At 42.5% G+C, this 18,169-nt stretch overlaps 1 protein-coding gene across 1 annotated transcript in view; it reads left to right on the top strand.

Annotated features, from left to right (window-relative positions):
• The window catches only part of Eif3h (eukaryotic translation initiation factor 3 subunit H), a 93,832-nt gene extending 77,330 nt beyond the window's left edge, over positions 1–16,502 (top strand). The window contains exons 4-8 of the mRNA XM_052747802.1: positions 1,010–1,109; positions 2,184–2,333; positions 13,611–13,731; positions 15,556–15,688; positions 16,247–16,502. Coding sequence (XP_052603762.1) covers positions 1,010–1,109; positions 2,184–2,333; positions 13,611–13,731; positions 15,556–15,688; positions 16,247–16,344 — 602 coding nt within the window. The 3' untranslated portion in view covers positions 16,345–16,502. The remainder of the gene's footprint in view (positions 1–1,009; positions 1,110–2,183; positions 2,334–13,610; positions 13,732–15,555; positions 15,689–16,246) is intronic.
• The last annotated feature ends 1,667 nt before the right edge of the window (positions 16,503–18,169 follow it).

Below are 18,169 nucleotides of genomic sequence, written 5' to 3'. Positions count from 1 at the left end.
GTGTTTCCTCAAGCTCTCCAGACCAGATGTTCTGTGCTGTATCAAAACCGTAGGCAATTTAACAGCTTTATAGCCTCCCCCTTCCCAAACACTCACAGTTTGCCATATCTGGCAGACTTGCATATAGTTTCCAGCTGAGAAGTAAATGTAACGTCCTGAGTATCTGTCAGAAAAAATACTAATGAATACGATCAATCTTAGGAGCTGCCCTGAAATTGTTTCAGTGTGTTAGCAATTGGATTACAGAGAGAACAAGTTGTTAAAGTGCACTTATATTGGCTGGAAACATTGCATCATCAGACCTTGATGAATTTTCCACTTGCTTCAATCTATTTTGGTTTTCATTTTATCACCTATTGCTAAAAGTTTCACTGTGTTGAATTTCAGACAACATGAATGTTAACACAGGTTTTAGGCAAGCGTTGGCACACCAGAGCCGTTATCATGCAGCAAGTGCTAAGCTCCCTTCCTTGTGGAATGTTTAAGCAGTCAGTTTTGACAGAATTCGTTTCTCTAAAACTGAAACGACACTTTGGGATAGTGCTTTGACGTCGTGGTTTTGTTTTTACAGTCTGCTTTAACAAAGAACTGTGAACAGCACTCACTGGGGTGATGTGCTTTGTTCCCAAGGCTATTTGTTTTCACTTTATTGACTGAAGGGCTATAGAAGTGTACACAGAGATTTTCTATGTTTAATATTCATGAGTACTTTTCTCCTATTTACGCAAGATCTATAGAACATATCATATATTTAATTTTCAACAAGTTTACTGGTTCTAGTTGAGGAATGGATTTGAAGATATCCTACCTAGATTTTGACTCTTAGTTTTTGTTTTAAGGAGGAAGCCATTCTGGTTTTAATCAGCTTCAAATTATGTCCTGATTGTTTATTTTGGTCTTCATATTTCAAAGCTTGTGTGATTAGTAACAGTGTGCCCAGAACTAGTACTATATGAGCACTAGTAGTGATAAACTTCTCAGTAATATCTTTCTCTTTTTCTTTTTTGAGATCCCATAAAAACTGCCCAAGGGTCTCTCTCACTGAAGGCATACAGACTGACTCCTAAACTGATGGAAGTTTGTAAAGAGAAGGACTTTTCTCCTGAAGCGTAAGTGTTCCAGGCCTATGAGGAGTGCGGTAAAGGACTGTGTGTTTCTTCAGGGAGTTCGGTTTGCCACATGTATTGAGTCCTTGGTCGGGCTATGGTAACGCCCGCCATTGCCGCATGGATGAACAATTCCCTGCACTGTGCAAATGCCACTTGATTCTCCCTCTCCATGTGTGAACTGGTCTGTGTGGAAAGCCTCAGCTGCGGTTTCACTTGGTGAATTCAGCTAGTGGGAATTAATTAGCCACCGTATTTGAAGCATTTTATACGAGGTAGAATAAAGGGGGTGAGAAGAGTGGTTAGCCACCATCAGAGTTTAAGCTGTAGCCTGCTTCTGCACCACATGGCCTCTTTCACAAGGACGCGGAATAGATCTAAACATTTCAAGGATTCAGAGAAAAAAGGGGCTTATTGGAAATTTAAGGGCTAACAGGTAAACATTACATTACCTGTTCTGTGATTTGACTTTGTGGCATGGGAATATATACATTAAAAAATTATTGAGAATTCTTCTGTTATTGTGAAGTTTTTTTTACGTCTTATGAAATCTCATGCTGAACAGTTCATCTCTAGTTTTCCAATTGGCTCCTAAAAAAAGAATCACATGTGTAGCTTTTTCCAAGAAAAGCTGACTCCTGACCAGTTGTGAGTGTGGAGTTGCAGCTAACCTAGGAGAAGCAGTGTTCCGGCTGTGCTCTGACCTTGGTGTGGAGTCTCCTGTGACTCTTCTTTTGACACTAGCCTTTCTGAGGTTAGAGAGCATGGCCCTCTTCTAGTGCCTTCATGTAGATTATATCAGTGTCACTGAAATGTAAGAATTTCTGATTACAGCCGATGAGTAGTTTCTTTGCCGAGGGCCTAATTTAGGGCTTATAGCTCAGATTCAAATCATTTTCAAAGTTACTCAAATCACTGGACCTAGGTTTGGCTATCACTTCCCACCCCAAAGCTTTTAAAACAGCTAATGAATTAAAGACTGTGGAGAGTGCTTGTAATTAGGTGAAATGTAAGAAATACTCAATTTAGCATTCAGTTCTGACCACCAGCCTCAAGTATTTTTAACATGCTTCACAGGTTGAAAAAGGCAACCATCACCTTTGAGCACATGTTTGAGGAAGTGCCGATTGTAATTAAAAATTCACATCTGATCAATGTCCTAATGTGGGAGCTTGAGAAGAAGTCAGCCGTGGCAGATAAACATGAATTGCTCAGTCTTGCTAGCAGGTAAGTGACCCTTCCTAAGGAAAGTCCCCCACCCAGCTTTTTACAAAAATAGTTTTGCAAACAATTCTTTTGCGTAGACTTTCCTTGTGAAACAAGGGAAAATTGGTAGAAAACACTTGGAGGTTACTAAAACACATGTGACAGCGTGTAGTTTTGTGTGGCCCCATTCAGACCCCTGTGAAAACCATAGGTGATCCCTGATATAGGAGCCCTGGGCTGCCTTCTTTTTACACTATCATTTGGACTCTGATAGGGAGGGGTTGCTGACATTTAGTTTGATACTGTTTATTGTACCAGATCCCAAGAGACTTAGACTGCTCTCCGAGTCTTTAATGATGCTCAGGAGCAGAGGAAGGTGCTTCATCTTACTGCGGTTGCCCTTGTTCAGATGGAGACTTCCTAAGTAATAAATGTTCAGCTAATAGAGTATGTGACTGAAATTAGCATTTCTGAGCCTGACCCTGGCTTTTGCTATTTGCAATGTCCTCTAGTGGAACTGTTTTAGCCGTCGAATTGGCAGGAAAACATTTTTATTTTGCTGTAATACTGATTGAGATGTCCCGGAACAAATTGTTGTCTTTCTGAAATTACTGTTTATCTCCCTAGTGCCCCAAAGTCTTGCTTGTTTTGTTTTGTTTTTAATTTTTTCAGTCATGGGGATTGAGTGCAGGACCTCACACATGCTGGACAAGTGACTGTTGTTGAGCGACTGCTTGAGTCCCCAGTCCTCCTCTTAGTAGAAGTGTTAGTAAATTCACAAACAGCTTCTCTTGAAATGCCCTTCAGACTCTAGTGATTTTCCTCTGTGGTAGAAGGAGGCCTCAGTAGACTTAGAATGTAAAATGAAGACACAGAGTAGATAGTCGACTTAAGTGTCTGACTGTAGCTTAGGTACTAAGAATTCTTCTGCCTCAGACTTCTAGGCGCTGGGTTTATAGGTGTATGCCACCATACCTGACTCAGGTATATTTTCTTAACCAATCAGTCTGGAGTAGAACTTCAATTATTTATCAGATTTGTGGTTGTCATTCAATAGGAACTTGTAAGAGAAATGAAAAGCTTTGTAATTATGAGAGGAACAAAGGACTGGACACCAGTTCTCTGTGTTCTGCATGCATAGCACTGTAATTCAGGTAACATCCTCCATCACATCAATCCATCACAAAGGCCACTGTAAAGGCCTTGAAGGGCAACAAGATGGAAACTGATGGTAACCAGAATGTTAACTGATACAGCCAGCTTTCAAGGAACCAAAGAGTGTACTGTTCAGTTGCAAAGCTACTTTTAGAACAGTCCTTAGGTTTGTCTGGGAAGACCAGATTTTTCTATTGTTTTTACAGAGGTACTTGGTACACCTGTGTTTAAAGAGTCACGCTAAGGACCCTCTTTAAAAGCATGTGAGGTTACAGTTTGATGTATTAGTATACAGCTGTACAACTCACCTCTTCCTCTCTCCCCTGGCTTTCTACGTTGAGCATACAAAAGAGTGTCGTGTCCGCCTCGACCAGCAAGGAAGACGCAACACCAAGCTCTTCTCCAAGCAGTTTATTCAGGAACCTTGAGACAATCTTCTGACCCCAGGGAAAGCCATCTTCTCACTCTGGGGAAAGCCAGCCCACGCCCTTTATAGCCACTGGGCAACCAACCCCGTAGTGCCACGTAGACAGTGCCAATAGGGTCAGACATACGCAAGCAAGCCAGATTCCACGCCCAAGCCAAATAAGGAGTTGTTTATCCCAGAGAACACCTGCCATCGGGAAGGCAGAAGCCGGACACCGGCGCCATCTTTGAGGCGCGGCCGTGCCCGGCTCTCTACAGTTCCCCTTTTATTGTTTTAAGCAGCAGGCAAGAGCAGAGGTCTAATCTCTGCCAAAATACAACTTGGACATTGTACTGGTGTTAGTCCAGGTGTCATCCACCCAGAGAACACTTGACCCGTCCGATACCCTTTTTAGCAGAGATGGGAATTGGGGTATCAACCCACATGCAATTAGACTTGATCTTCTTGGGTTTTGCAATACAGCTAGACCCAAGTGCAGTGCACTAGCCTTGCATCCTGCGCGATCAAGCTTTTAATGCGGCCAGCCAGGCCTGGGGAGACTGTCCAGCCTCTATGGCTGTAAAGGCTTGGATAATCATGGCTGCATTGCGCTGCTGAGAAACCCTTAAACAAACAATGCACCACAGGCACATCAGGGAGACAAGTACCAGTAGGCCTGCCAGGGCACCTAATCCCGCCCACTCCTTTAAAAAGGTGATAGAATTTCACAGCCAAGACATAGGCCAGGTGCACACGGGTGGAGTTGACCGCAATGATCTCATTGTGCAGGATCTGGGTTCTGCTCCTGCAGCAAGTCAACTCAAAAATAAAGCAATACACTAGAATGTGATGTTATGGGTAAAGGGTATGGCCACGCTTTTATAAAAGCCCAGAGTAGTCGATCCTCAGCTGCTCCCGCTGGCACGCTTGTCAGAATCAGGGCTATCAGGATCGGGCACATCAGCTTCTGGGGTGTCATCACATCTCTCCGTCTGAGGGGCCCGTCGCACCAATCGTTCAGGTACCCAGATAGGGTCTAGCCGATCCTGTGGGAAAACACAAACAGAACCTCGTGCCCATGTTAGCATGGGATTGGGGCCATGCCAGCTACTCGTGAGGATATCTTTCCACTTCACCATGCCCTTCATAGGGCTGTAAGGTGAATAATGCCAGAGAGTCTTTCTCTTGGGGTTCGGTCATGGCCTATTCCCCCTTTTTGTTTTTGAAGAATTTCTTTGAGGGACCGATGCGCACGCTTCACAATGCCTTGGCCTTAACTACTTGGCACACATCCGCACGGGAAAGGGAAAATTTAGCCTGCAACGTGCGTGCATTCACGATCCCAGTAAGACCTCTTATGGTGGTGGAGGATCTTCCTATCAATAAACCCACCGTGCCCAGCTTCAAAGGGCCTTTAAAATCAGACTCCACTAATTGTACTCCCATCTGCGGAGTCAGTAATTTTAAACCGCACCATTTTCACTGTTAGCTCAGGTTTTTCTGTGTTGCATTGATTTTCCACAGATCTCAGCTGCGGATGCCTTGTTGCGCTGGTTCTGGCGTCCACCATTCTTAGCTTCTTAGTGGCTTCTGGAACTTTTGAAACCACTCAGACTGTCTACTTTGCAGTCTACTGGGACACTAACCTTCTGTGTCTCACGTTCTTTCACCACATACATTAAGCTTAGATTCACAATCAACATTTACACCTTTTCACAGACTCACATGTAACATGTGCTTAAGCCTAAACTCACACTCAACATTTACACATTTTTACAAACTCACATATAACATATTAACATCTACTTATTTATACTCTTTAATGAAACTATAGAACTACTTTAGCAAATATCTTTCTTATTACTTCTTATATACTTCTTATTTAAACTTACATTTACAACTAACATCTTTACTTCTTGCAAGCTTATTACTACATGTCTTAAGACTACCTTAGATATTTCTTGCAAGCTTATATATATATATATATATATATATATATATATATATTTTTTGGGTTTTTCGAGACAGGGTTTCTCTGTGTAGCTTTGCGCCTTTCCTGGGACTCGCTTGGTAGCCCAGGCTGGCCTCGAACTCACAGAGATCCGCCTGGCTCTGCCTCCCAAGTGCTGGGATTAAAGGCGTGCGCCACCACCGCCCGGCTTATATTCTTAAAGGAACTCTATGGATCTATCTTACAAACTTATATAGGACTACCATTAGCATATATTTAACTTAGCAAACACCTAAAGATTTCTTAACACAGATTTAACAAGATAGAATTTCTACAAACTCACATATCTTATTTTCATCCCGGACAGATTCCACTAGAGACTTGATGACCTTAAAATCCAAAGGTTCATGGTATCTCTGTTGTGTCTGGGCATTGAGAAACACTGGGCGAGCTAGCTGCATTTCAGTTCTAACCTGTCTCCAAACCTCCGGGTTAAAAGAATTCCCCATAGAGACAACTCTAGACATGGAGGCAGATTCCAGATACGGTGGAGGAGCTGAGGGAGCGGCTCCACACTCAGACTCACATCCTTTAATTCTTTTTCTTTCTCCTTTATTTCTACCCCTTTTCTTTCTTATTCTCACGCTCTGCAAGGTTTCATATAATGACTCTACATCATCAGCATCAGGGGAAGAGAAAGGTCAGGATATAACCTTGTTTTTTCTTTCCCCTTTTTTGTTTTACTTCTGGTAGACGCTGCTTTAGCAGACATGGCCTTTTCTGATCTTTCCTCCTGCAACATTTCCAAGGCTGCCTGCCCATTCTCTACCGCATCGCTGCAGCGCTGGTCTTTGAGACACCCTCTCACTAATTTCTTAATCTCTAATTTCTTTGAAAGGAGCAGCTCGTTAAGAGCCAGAAAAATTGGGTGCGAAGAAGTTGCGCCCATGATACTAGCAGCACTTTTGCCTTCACCTGCTTTCACTTTCTTTAATTTTCCCGTCAGCTTTTGTTGCGGCTCTACGTTTTCCCGCTTTTGTCGCGGATCCCCTGGGGGACTTACCAGTGCACTTCCCTGACTGCGAAGAGTTTTGAGCCTTAAAGGTTCCCCTTATGGGCCACCACTTGTCGCGTCTGCCTCGACCAGCAAGGAAGACGCAACACCAGGCTCTTCTCCAAGCAGTTTATTCAGGAACCTTGAGACAATCTTCTGACCCCGGGGAAAGCAATCTTCTCACTCTGGCGAAAGCCAGCCCACGCCCTTTATAGCCACTGGGCAACCATCCCCGTAGTGCCACGTGGACAATGCCGGTAGGGTCAGACATACGCAAGCAAGCCAGATTCCACGCCCAAGCCAAATAAGGCGTTGTTTATCCCAGAGAACACCTGCCATCGGGAAGGCGGAAGCCGGACGCCAGCGCCATCTTTGAGGCGCGGCCATGCACGGCTCTCTTACAAAAGAGCACAGCCTTTGTGCAGCTGACAGGTCATCAGTGAGCCCGTCTGTAATTTCTGTTTGTTCCAGCAGCAGTTGTAGTGGCCGAGAATATTATCCTAGTTTGCTCCATCACCAGAAATCTCCAAGTACTATTTTATTATGGTTTTATCCTCTATATTGTTGTGACTTTGAAAGAGAGGGCTCTGCTTTCCCTGGAAAATTATTTAAAGGGTAAATTAGTGTTCTGGGGTGGAGTGGGGGGGGATGGGTGGGTGGTGGGGTGGGAAATAATGCCTGTCCTGTGAACTGATATGTAGAGCCAAGTGATAACTCTGCTTTAAAATACCAGAATGTACATTTTGTACATCCTCATTTTCTGGCATTAGTAGTATAACATGGTGATACTTGGATATGTGCCTCTTTTTTTTTTTTTTTTTTTTTTTAAGAAATCTAATTAGAAGCTTTTGTTACACAGTTCCTTCTTCAGATACTAGGTTTATTTTCTCTTCCATGACGCATATGTGGGTATCAATTCTTTTATTTACAGTTAGTGTTTTCACACATGCCTGAAATGTACAGTTCCTTTTGTTTGGAGTCTTAGTCCTTTACATTTTACTAGATGGACATTCTAAATCAGTCTTTGTTAGTTCTGATATTTGTAGAGCACAGGCCTTGAGCTTTTAGACAGTAAACTGGGGGTGAGCGTCCTATATTAAGGATAATAAGCATGAACTGATGCTCTAGTGAGAGCTGACTTCACACTGTCTTGCTTCACATCTGTTTAAGCTGTCTATTTTCAGTTCTTTGTTTCCTTGGCAATAAAAGACAGAGCTGTATTATAGAAGCTCCTCATAGGAACTCCCTGTTTCTGTACACTGGCTAAACCAAAACTGAAAAGATTGCCTCAGAAAATCGCTCCTGGTGATGGGACTGATTTTCTGTGAATGGTATCTGGAATCGGTGTGAGTTGTTAATTGCTACCGCCTATACACTGTGTGTCTTTTTGCGTGTTTCTGACTGGTTGTGTGTCTGAAGACCACTGTTATAGTATACATGTCACAGTGTCTTTGAAGTCTGCATAGCTACAGTTATAGCAGTCTTTTTTGACTGTAATTACATATACTACACTTCTTAGCATGGTTTAACAGTCGAAAGACATTAGTGCAAAGGAAGGTTTAGGAATTTGTGAGGGTAGTTCTTCCTCCTCTTCCTCTTCCTCTTCTTTTTCCTCTTCCTCTTCCTCCACCTCTTCATTGTCATGTGAGAGAGAGAGAGAAAGAGAAAGAGAGGGGAGAGAAGAGAGGGTGTGTGTGTGTGTGTGTGTGTGTGTGTGTACACTCAAGTACTCATGGGGGCCAGAGTTGTCAGATGCCCCTGGAACTTGAGACACAGGTGATTTTGCGCCATCCTACATTGGTGCTGGGAACTGAGCTTGAGTCCTGTTCAAGAAGAGCACATACTCTTTTTTTTTTTTTTTTTTTGGTTTTTCGAGACAGGGTTTCTCTGTGTAGCTTTGCGCCTTTCCTGGAACTCACTTGGTAGTCCAGGCTGGCCTCGAACTCACAGAGATCCGCCTGCCTCTGCCTCCCGAGTGCTGGGATTAAAGGCGTGCGCCACCACCGCCCGGCGAAGAGCACATACTCTTAACCAGTGAGGACCGCTCCAGCCCCAGAAAGGCCTATCTCAACTTTCGTTGCTAAATTAAATTGCTAAAATAAGTGTAGCCGGCCTCCTTCTCTGCATGTGGCAGTACCTCTCCTGCTCTCTGTGTCATCTCCCCGCTGTGGGAGTGGGGGTGTTCTTCCCCTGTCCTCTGTGCTTAAAACCAGCCACGTGAATGGTATTTCTTAGACTTGACATAGTTCTGTTCTTTCACTGTTAAAATGCTTGGCCCACAGGCAACTCTATCCTGCCCCAACTTTTATGACCTCATTGAGTTGAGGGACTCTAAGTATTCATCTCCAGCCTAGATTTTCATTTCATATCATTCCTAGTTTACAGTCATTGCCAGGCTTTTCCAGTTGTAGAAAGAATAACCTTGACTTGATGCTGTTATTCTCCAACTTTCCACCCCTTCCTTGTTTTGTGTTTAAAGTTCTTGATAGGGTTTTCTGTCACTGTCTTTATCTCCTCATTTCCCGACATCCCCACACTACAATGTTTCATCCATTGTGTGTTGTTGGAGCTTGTGGTGGTTTGAATATAGTTGGCCCTTATAAGCTCAAAGGGAGTGGCATTATTAGGAGGTGTGGCTTTGTTGGAGTGGCTATGGCCTTGTTAGAGGAACTGTGTCACAGTGGGGGTGGGCTTTGAGGTTTCCAAAATCAGGATACCGCCCAGTATCTCAGTTGACTTCCTGTTGCCTGCAAGATGTAGCAGTCTCAGCTCCAGCACATCTGCCTGCATGGCTGCCATGCTCCCCGTCATGATGATAATGGACTGAACCTCTGAAACTAAGCGAGCCACCCTAGTTAAATGTTTTCTTTTCTTTTTTTTTTTTTAAAGATTTATTTATTTATTATGTATACAGCATATGTGACTGCAGGCCAGAAGAGGGCACCAGATCTCATTACAGGTGGTTGTGAGCCACCATGTGGTTGCTGGGAATTGAACTCAGGACCTCTGGAAGAGCAGTCAGTGCTTTTAACCTCTGAGCCATCTCTCCAGCCCCCTAAATGTTTTCTTTATAGGAGTTGCTGTGGTCATGGTGTCTCTTCACAGCAAGAAAAACCCCAAGACAGAGCTCTCACCAGAGTTTTAAAACCTTGCTTGTCATGTGTCCCTTGGCACTGAGTACTGTTGGCTAACTCATGGGACTCTTCCTTCGGGTTCCATTAATTTAGTAAGGGTTACTTTTTACTCACAGACAACTCTCTTGCTCATCCCCCTCCCCAGTGTCAGTGGTAGTCTGGATGTGTCTTTCCCCCGACGTACATTGAGAGGTGAGTTCATCTCAATTCCCTGAACTTTTGCTACTTTAAGCCAAAACTTCATTGTTTTTCCTTGACTTATTTTGATCTTAAAACTTCCTGCTTTTTTCTCATTTGTTTTAATTTGTTCTTATTTTTAACATCCTACTTTTGACCCTTTCCTCTTTCAAAATAGATATCAGATATCTTGCTAAATGCAGACAGGTTGCTCATATTGCTCCTTTTAAGTCTTTGCTGGGTCACATTGTCTTTAGACTGGAGCCCAAGACTGCAAAGGTCTATAGTGTGACTCCTGCCTGCCTCTGCACTGCCATAATGCTCGTGTCCCTGGTTCTGAGTGTATTCTGATCTGCGAGCTATTCACCGTTCCTTCCATGCATCTCCTTTTTTACACTGGTATCCCACCACACTGCTTTTGCCCAGTATCTATAGTATGCGTTTCCACTCTCTTTGCCTGCCTGCCACCATCTCCTTTTCAAAAACCCAAAATTCAGTTGTCAGATAATCTGGGAGGGTCTCACGTTATCCTACCAAACCATCTTTTATAAGCATCTGTTGTACATCTGTTGCAGCACTTAACCATGCTTTCGTGCTTGTCTCTTTACTTTCTTCTTGGTGCCGTGTGTTAAGTGCAGTAATATCTTACAGATGAATCCTTATTGTCTAAGTGTAGGGATAACGCCTGTGCTACCACCACCCATTCACCATGTCCGAGCGAGGGGCTGTGGATTAAAAAATAAGGGACAAGAGACAGCGGGTCATTCACCTCAGCAGAATGCCAAATGCCGTTTATTGAAAGAGGGAGGAAACCTTAAATACAGGCTTACAGCACAATGGGAGAACCCCAGAGGGCAGAAGTTTGCTATTGATGTTTACATTCTTGCATCTAAACTGTTAACGCCCAATATGCAGGATACACAAACAAGGAACTTCCCTTAAGTGTTCAGGAGGGTGGATACCGGCAGGGAATTAGCATAGGGAGGACATCTGGTCAAGGTCGGCAAGCAGGCAGTGGCTTTACTCAATATGGGAGGAGACCAGGGCCCTACATCTAAGGGAGTGACTGGCAGTGAAAGTATGGCCTCAGTACTTGTTGAAAGAATGAGTGTGAGATGCAGTATTGTTAAATTAATTGTAAGTTATTTGGGAAGCAATGTGACTAATCAGTGGTTCTGGACATTTGGTTAGCTACTAGGGGAAAAAAAAAATCACTCTCATTCCTCATCTTGCACCATATGCCCAAACACTTGAGTCTGGGTGGATTAAAATCAAACTACTAAGAAATTAGAAAACAACAACAAATACCCGAATTCTCAGAGAAGAAATACTTTTCAAGTTAAAAAGTGGTTCAAAAATTTCAATGGAATACTGTAAGTGTGAATTAAGTATTAGTGTTAAAGTAGCACTTGAAGCTAGGTGTGGTGGCACATGCCTAAAATGCCAGCACTAGGGAGATAGAGGCAGGAAGATGGAGGAGGTTGGTTCACGGTTAGCCTCAGTGACGACAGCAAGTATGAGGCCAGTTTGGGCTCCATGACACCCTGTGGGAAAAAAAGAAAAGAGGGGAGGAGAGAGGAAGGGGAGAAGATAGAAAGAGATTAGACGGGTGGAGTTACTGAGTCAAGGTTGTCTAAGAACTGCTTGACTGGGATTAAAAAGTAGATTTACACACACACACACACACACACACACACACACACACACACACACACACACACACACACACACCCCTACCTCATTCTTTTATAATACCATTTAAAAAAGAACCCAAACCCTCTGATTCCCTGGTTACATACAGATGGAATCCATAATTTGCTTAGATTTACATTGATTTGGTCCCAAGCTTCCCAGTCTGTTTCTTCCTCAGCCAGTTGTCTGCTCAAACCAGGAAACTGAGCCACTAGTACCCTGCTCCTCTGTAATACCATATGTGTAAAGGCAGCAGTTCTGCTCAATGTGCTGCATGCTCACTGCTGCTGTGCTTGGTCAGGCTAAGGGCATTTTCCCCTGGAATGGCACATCTCTATTTGTGGTTCTGTTCGTGTTTTGGGTTTTTTTGAGGCATGATTTCTCTGTGTAGCCCTGGCTGTCATGGAACTCGCTCTGTAGACATGGCTTGCTACAGAGATCACTATAGACTCAGAGATCCCCTACCTCTGCCTCCCACGTGCTGGGATTAAAGGCATGTACCACCATCACACCTGGCTCACTTTCAGTGTTTTTAAAATAGACATAATTTCATCATGCTAACTATTTTAAAGGAAGCAGGTTAGTCTTTAGTTGGCCAGGGTGCTTTCAAATTTTAGCTGAGAAGATTCATTCACACAAACCACGTGACTGGGTTAGAAGGGAGGTTTGATGCCCCTGGGCTCCTTGGGTGGTTTTTGTTTTTAAATCAAATGGATTTTAAAATGCCTATTTCTTGCCTGTTTCAGGCCTTCATCACTTGTACTTATCTTTTCTCTGGAACGTTTTTTGGCATAGCTAACTCCTAATCCTCTGTTTTCAGCCTGTCATCTCCTCAGAGATATTCTGACATATATCTGAAGCGTCTCCTCAGCTCTCCATAGTTATAGGTCCAGTGAAGATGGGGATCGTGTATGTCTGATTCATTTCTGTCTCCCTGTTTCCTAAGGCTGAGACTGCCATGTAATAAACTTCAGCAAATGTCTGTCTGTTTGAAGATAGTGAATTGGAGGAGTCCTGGTTGTCAGCCAGCTGCTATTGGAATCTGTGTGTCTATCAGTTGTCCGGGCTTCCTTGAAGCAGCAGATGATTGCAAGCAGCAGTGGTGTATATTGTGGTCATTCTGTCACTTGTTATCATCCCTTTATAAGAAGATGTTAGTAACTGAACTGCATTAGAAGTTTCTGGAAAGACAAGAGAGTATAAAACACTACCTAGTAGAATTCTAGGAATGGCGAGAGACAAAGATATCTTCATCTGCTATGCAGAGTAAATGCTGGTGTTACCTTAGAACCTGCTACATAAGAACTGCAGTTTGAGGGGCTGTAATTGTTTACATTTTTTTTTTTTCTGGTGACTGCTCATTTAAAGTCCTAGGGGCATAAGGGAAAGGTTTTAAGGAAAAAGTTCAGGAGTAGAGAATTTAAATTAAACTTGGCTTTTTACAAATGCCCATTATAGATGTCTCACTAGATATGCTGAACAGTTCCTGGCCCTCATCCCTGTGCTTTGACAGGAAGAAACAGAGCTGGTGCAGACACTCCTGGGGTTATGCTTGAGCTTGACTAGGAAGCTTAGTAACAAGCTCTCACTGTTGGCTACCCTTGCTTCTCCATAAGTATGGGCTCATTCCTTTAACAAAAGGCAGGTTCAGTTAACATCTCAGAACTGTTCAGAGCACATGCAAAGCAATAGCCTGAAGAATGACATGCCAATTTATTTTGCTTTTCAGCAATCATTTGGGGAAGAATCTCCAGTTGCTGATGGACCGGGTAGATGAAATGAGCCAGGACATAATCAAATACAACACGTACATGAGGAATACCAGTAAACAGCAGCAGCAAAAACATCAGGTGGGTATGGAGAATTGAGCAGTCATCCATCTTTAGGTGCAAATGCTTCAGGAGTCTCCTTCAGAATGGTTGGGAAAGCGTTGGCTGCTGACCTAATGATTCTCATATCTTAAAAGAATAGTCTTTCTATAGTCTGATTTATTTACACCTTGTACTTAAAAATACCTGGCTTACAGAGAGCAGGCCTATTTGGCGCAGAGTGTAATGCCAAGGTTATGCAAATAGGTGATACATTATTGAGAAAATCAGAGGCAGAAGAGAGCCACAGTGTCACAGCTCATTTCTTCACTAACTGTAATTGGTTTGGTAGTGGCTCATTGCGGCATACTTAGCAATCTTCAGTTCATTTAAAAACTGAGCAATTGTGATTAAGAGCAAGCAATTTTGATAGGAAATAATAGACCAACTGCTGTGGAATAGATAGTGTAGTATAGATAAAACCCTAGGATTACCCAAATATTCTCAGGCACATACATAGTCTTTTGTGCATTTAACCTTTTCTTTATTCATGTTACCTGATGGCCACGTGGCTTTCATAGTGTTTTGTAATACTGTTTTATTACTCTAAAATGTTCTTAGTCCTTGGTTCATAGATAAGTTGACTTCAGAATGTTTATCTGTGAAAATAGTATTTAAATATGACCACTCTGCTAAAATGTACTATATACTAAGTGTTGTTAAACAAACTATGCTAAGCACAGCTAGAGTATTGTATTTAAGAAAAAAAATCTTAGCATCAGTTCACATATATAGTGAATTTAAAATACATGGTTTTGCTGCATTTGAGTGGAGAAGACATAAAAATCTGTAAAGTGTTCTTTTAAATTGAACATGCAGCAGGTAGTGTCTGATGAATTGTGGGGGAGAGGATGGGAACCTGGGTTGGTTTCCTTTTCTTGTGTATTTTTCAGTAGGGAAAGGACTCACGTCGGGTATCAAATTCAGTAACAGTCCTATGTGTACTTTTTATTGTTTTAGAGTATTGAAATCTAACATTGATGTTTATGCTTAGTGACACTGTTCAGAATCCCTTTTGTCTCAGCATCCTTTATCTTGTATGATGAGATCTTTGCAAAGCAAGTTATGCTTCATTAGAACCGTTGTTAGCACTGGTTTTCATAGGGATCCAAGGACTTCGAGCATGTATTAGCCCAGGGCGGTGTCTCATTACTTGACCGTACAATTTGCTGCTGTGACAACAAGCCGCCTAAGAGCACTCTTTCTTTCATTGTAATTGGCATCTGATTTATTGTTAGTCAGTGTCTTTGAGTGTGTCACTGCCACTTTTTCAGACAGGCATCAAGAAGTTTGTGTGTTGGGAAGTATTGTGTGAGTTGGTATGGCACAGGTGAGCACTAAGAACAATGGAGTAACAAGAAAAGCAGCGGTAGCTACGTCATCGGAGTTACCATGATGGTATTCTTAGTGTTGATAGTAGTTTGGGTGAGTAGAGTAGTATGATACTTCGTTGTTAATGTTGAGATGAATCATCTACCCCTTTGTCCAAAGTGTGAACCCGTCACTGGTGAATCATGACCCTAGGCCCTCTGTTGCCAAGCCTATCCTGAAGCAGTAGTAGTAGACTCTTAGAGCACACAGTGAAACTTGAGTTGATGAAAAATGAGATGTCTTTATTGCTGCCCTATTGAGCTTCACAGAAGTCAGTTACCAAGTATTGTCATTTATGGAAACTTTGGAATTCAGAGCTGCCAGGTTTGCTGTGTGTGTGTGTGTGTGTGTGTGTGTGTGTGTGTGTGTGTGTGTGTGTGGTCTTTGTTTTCTTGATTAAGAAAAATGATCAAATCATTTTCTCTTTGATTTTAGTATCAGCAGCGTCGCCAACAGGAGAATATGCAGCGCCAGAGTCGAGGGGAGCCCCCACTTCCTGAGGAGGACCTCTCCAAACTCTTCAAGCCCCACCAGGCCCCTGCCAGGATGGATTCGCTGCTCATTGCAGGTATCACTGGCCATGGGGACACATGTGACTTCTTGTCTTCTTCAGGGATCAGGGATCAGTATGTAATAAAAAAAGTTCCAAACAGCATTGTGAGTCATAAAAGCTAGTGTCTTCTAAATGGTTAAAAAATTGAATTTGTGTCTAGCACCTGCAGTTACTGTGGCTAGCACCTGCAGTTACTGTGGCTAAGAACTTGTAACCCTTTTGTGTTAATCCTCCTGCCTGCTGAGGAGAGCCTGTGCTATTTCTCAGATGTCTTAACACAGTGTGGGTCTGATCTGAATGGTCAGCTGTTGATGGACAGCTAATAGATAGGGGCTTATGGCTGATGATTATGAGAAAGTACTGTTTTTTTGTCATAGTTTAGGCCACTAAGAGTGGAAGATAGATTCATTGCAAAAGACATTCTTTATCTCTTGTGGAAAATATCATTAGGTTGTTCTTTCTTTACTGAATTCCTGATTTAAAACAAAATACAAGTGATTCTGCTTTCAACATTCTAGGTCATTTTCCAGTTTGTTGAACATTAATTATGATTTCTCTTTCTCAAATATGCAGGCCAGATTAACACTTACTGCCAGAATATCAAGGAGTTCACTGCCCAGAACTTAGGCAAACTCTTTATGGCCCAGGCTCTTCAGGAATACAATAACTAAGAAAAGAAGTCTGCAGAAAAGAAGTGGAGTAGAAGACTGCTGAGACTTCCCCAGAGTGACTCTTGGAACAGTGTTTCTGTCCTGCAAGTGGAGAGGGATTCTCCAGTGCCACTGCTGCAGTGTTTTTCTAGCCAGCAATAAAACCTTGATTGATTGTGCACCGGCCTTTGGGTTTTATTTTGTGTTGATGTCTTTATTTCCGAAAAAGATGAAAGAAGTCTTGACCAGAGGCTTCACACGCTCAGACTCCAGGCACTCAGCTTGCATTCAGTGCATGCTCCTTTGGCATTCACTGCTGTCTGTTTGTCCATCTCATGTCTCACACACACACACACACACACACACACACACACACACACACACACACACACACACACACACTTACTTCACTGCCCTTTCTGGGCAACTGGGCCTTTTTATCCTCTGCTCTGGAGGTCTGTGGGCACTTTGTATACTTGCACAGGTATCCTCCTTTTTCTTCAAGTGGTGGGCATCTGGTTTCATGATGAGAAAAGGAATTTTAAAAAGTAATTTATGAGATGATCATATTTTCTATTAAAATGAAACTCAACTTTTGTATATTTGCTTAGGACTTCATATTTATCTTCCTATACCACAAAGTATTGTATTATCACTGAGTATTATAGATGGAGGAAGAAAACTTAGAATAGTAGTGCATTGGAAAAAGCATATTTGAATAATTTTATACACAGAGCACGGTGACACCCACCTGTGAATTATCTCGGTACTCAGGAGACTGAGGCAGGAAGCTCATGAGTATAGTGGCTACACCTTTGAAAGATTATTGAAGATTCCACATTTGTATAACCCCAGTCATCTGTGTGAGTATTGGTATTCTAGACATTCTGTACCGGGTATGAAGTTGTCAGTTGAGTTTTACCTTTAAAAGCTTAGGACCTTGAACATTCTAGAGACAAATCAAGTATCTAATTTTGTATGTCACTCTTTGCCTAGGATAAATTCCTAAAAATGGGCGTGCTGGCCAAGAGGTTTGTAAATTTTAACTATATATCCAAATTTTTTCAAATAGGGTTCTGCTGGAGATGCAGCTTACATGTAGATAACTTGCCTAGCATGTGGGAGGCCCTGGGTTGAGTCCTCAGTGCAGGGATTTCGGGGGGGGTGGGGTGGGGAGGGTGCAGGGTGTTCTGCATGTTGGCCTTTCTGCCCCTGGTGATCTCTTGTTCAGGACATTTGAGGGAAAAAGACACTGGGTGCTCTTGGTTTGTTTCCCTGCATACTATTTGCCTGGACATGGAATTTTATTGCCACTAGACAGCCACTCCTGAAATGTCGAAGAAAAATGGAAGGCCTGTCAGCTCAGACATGCCCTTAATTATTGCTCTTTTAATGATGTGAGGTGACCTTACTAGTATTGACCCTGTGTTTTCTAGAGGTGTGATCTTCATACCCTATGTTTAGATTCCACTAACTCAGTAAAACTGAATGCATGCTTAGAAGGTTTCAGTAGTTCCTTACTTAGGAATTATTGTGAGAAAAACTTTAGGAAAGTAAGGCTATCACAGTATGTAGTGTTGGGAATAGCTTCAGACTAGAACTCAGTTTCAGTACTACATTGAGATGTTTTTGGAGACCAATGCATGTCATTCATAAATATTTGCGGTTTCTTTAACTTGAAATGCCAAAGGCTCAAGATCTAACAGTCATTCATTTACGTAAAACCAGAGAAGCGGGAAAATCTAGTATGTTGATCTGATGGAAAATTGAATATTAAGCACTAAGGAATTAAAGTATATTTTACATTGACCCCATAATCATTGGTAATGCTTAAATAACAGAGAGA

This window comes from Peromyscus californicus, unplaced genomic scaffold, assembly GCF_007827085.1.
Source record: "Peromyscus californicus insignis strain IS unplaced genomic scaffold, ASM782708v3 Scaffold_20__1_contigs__length_68692818, whole genome shotgun sequence".
NCBI lineage: Eukaryota > Metazoa > Chordata > Mammalia > Rodentia > Cricetidae > Peromyscus > Peromyscus californicus.
This window is presented reverse-complemented; position numbering and strand designations above follow the sequence as displayed.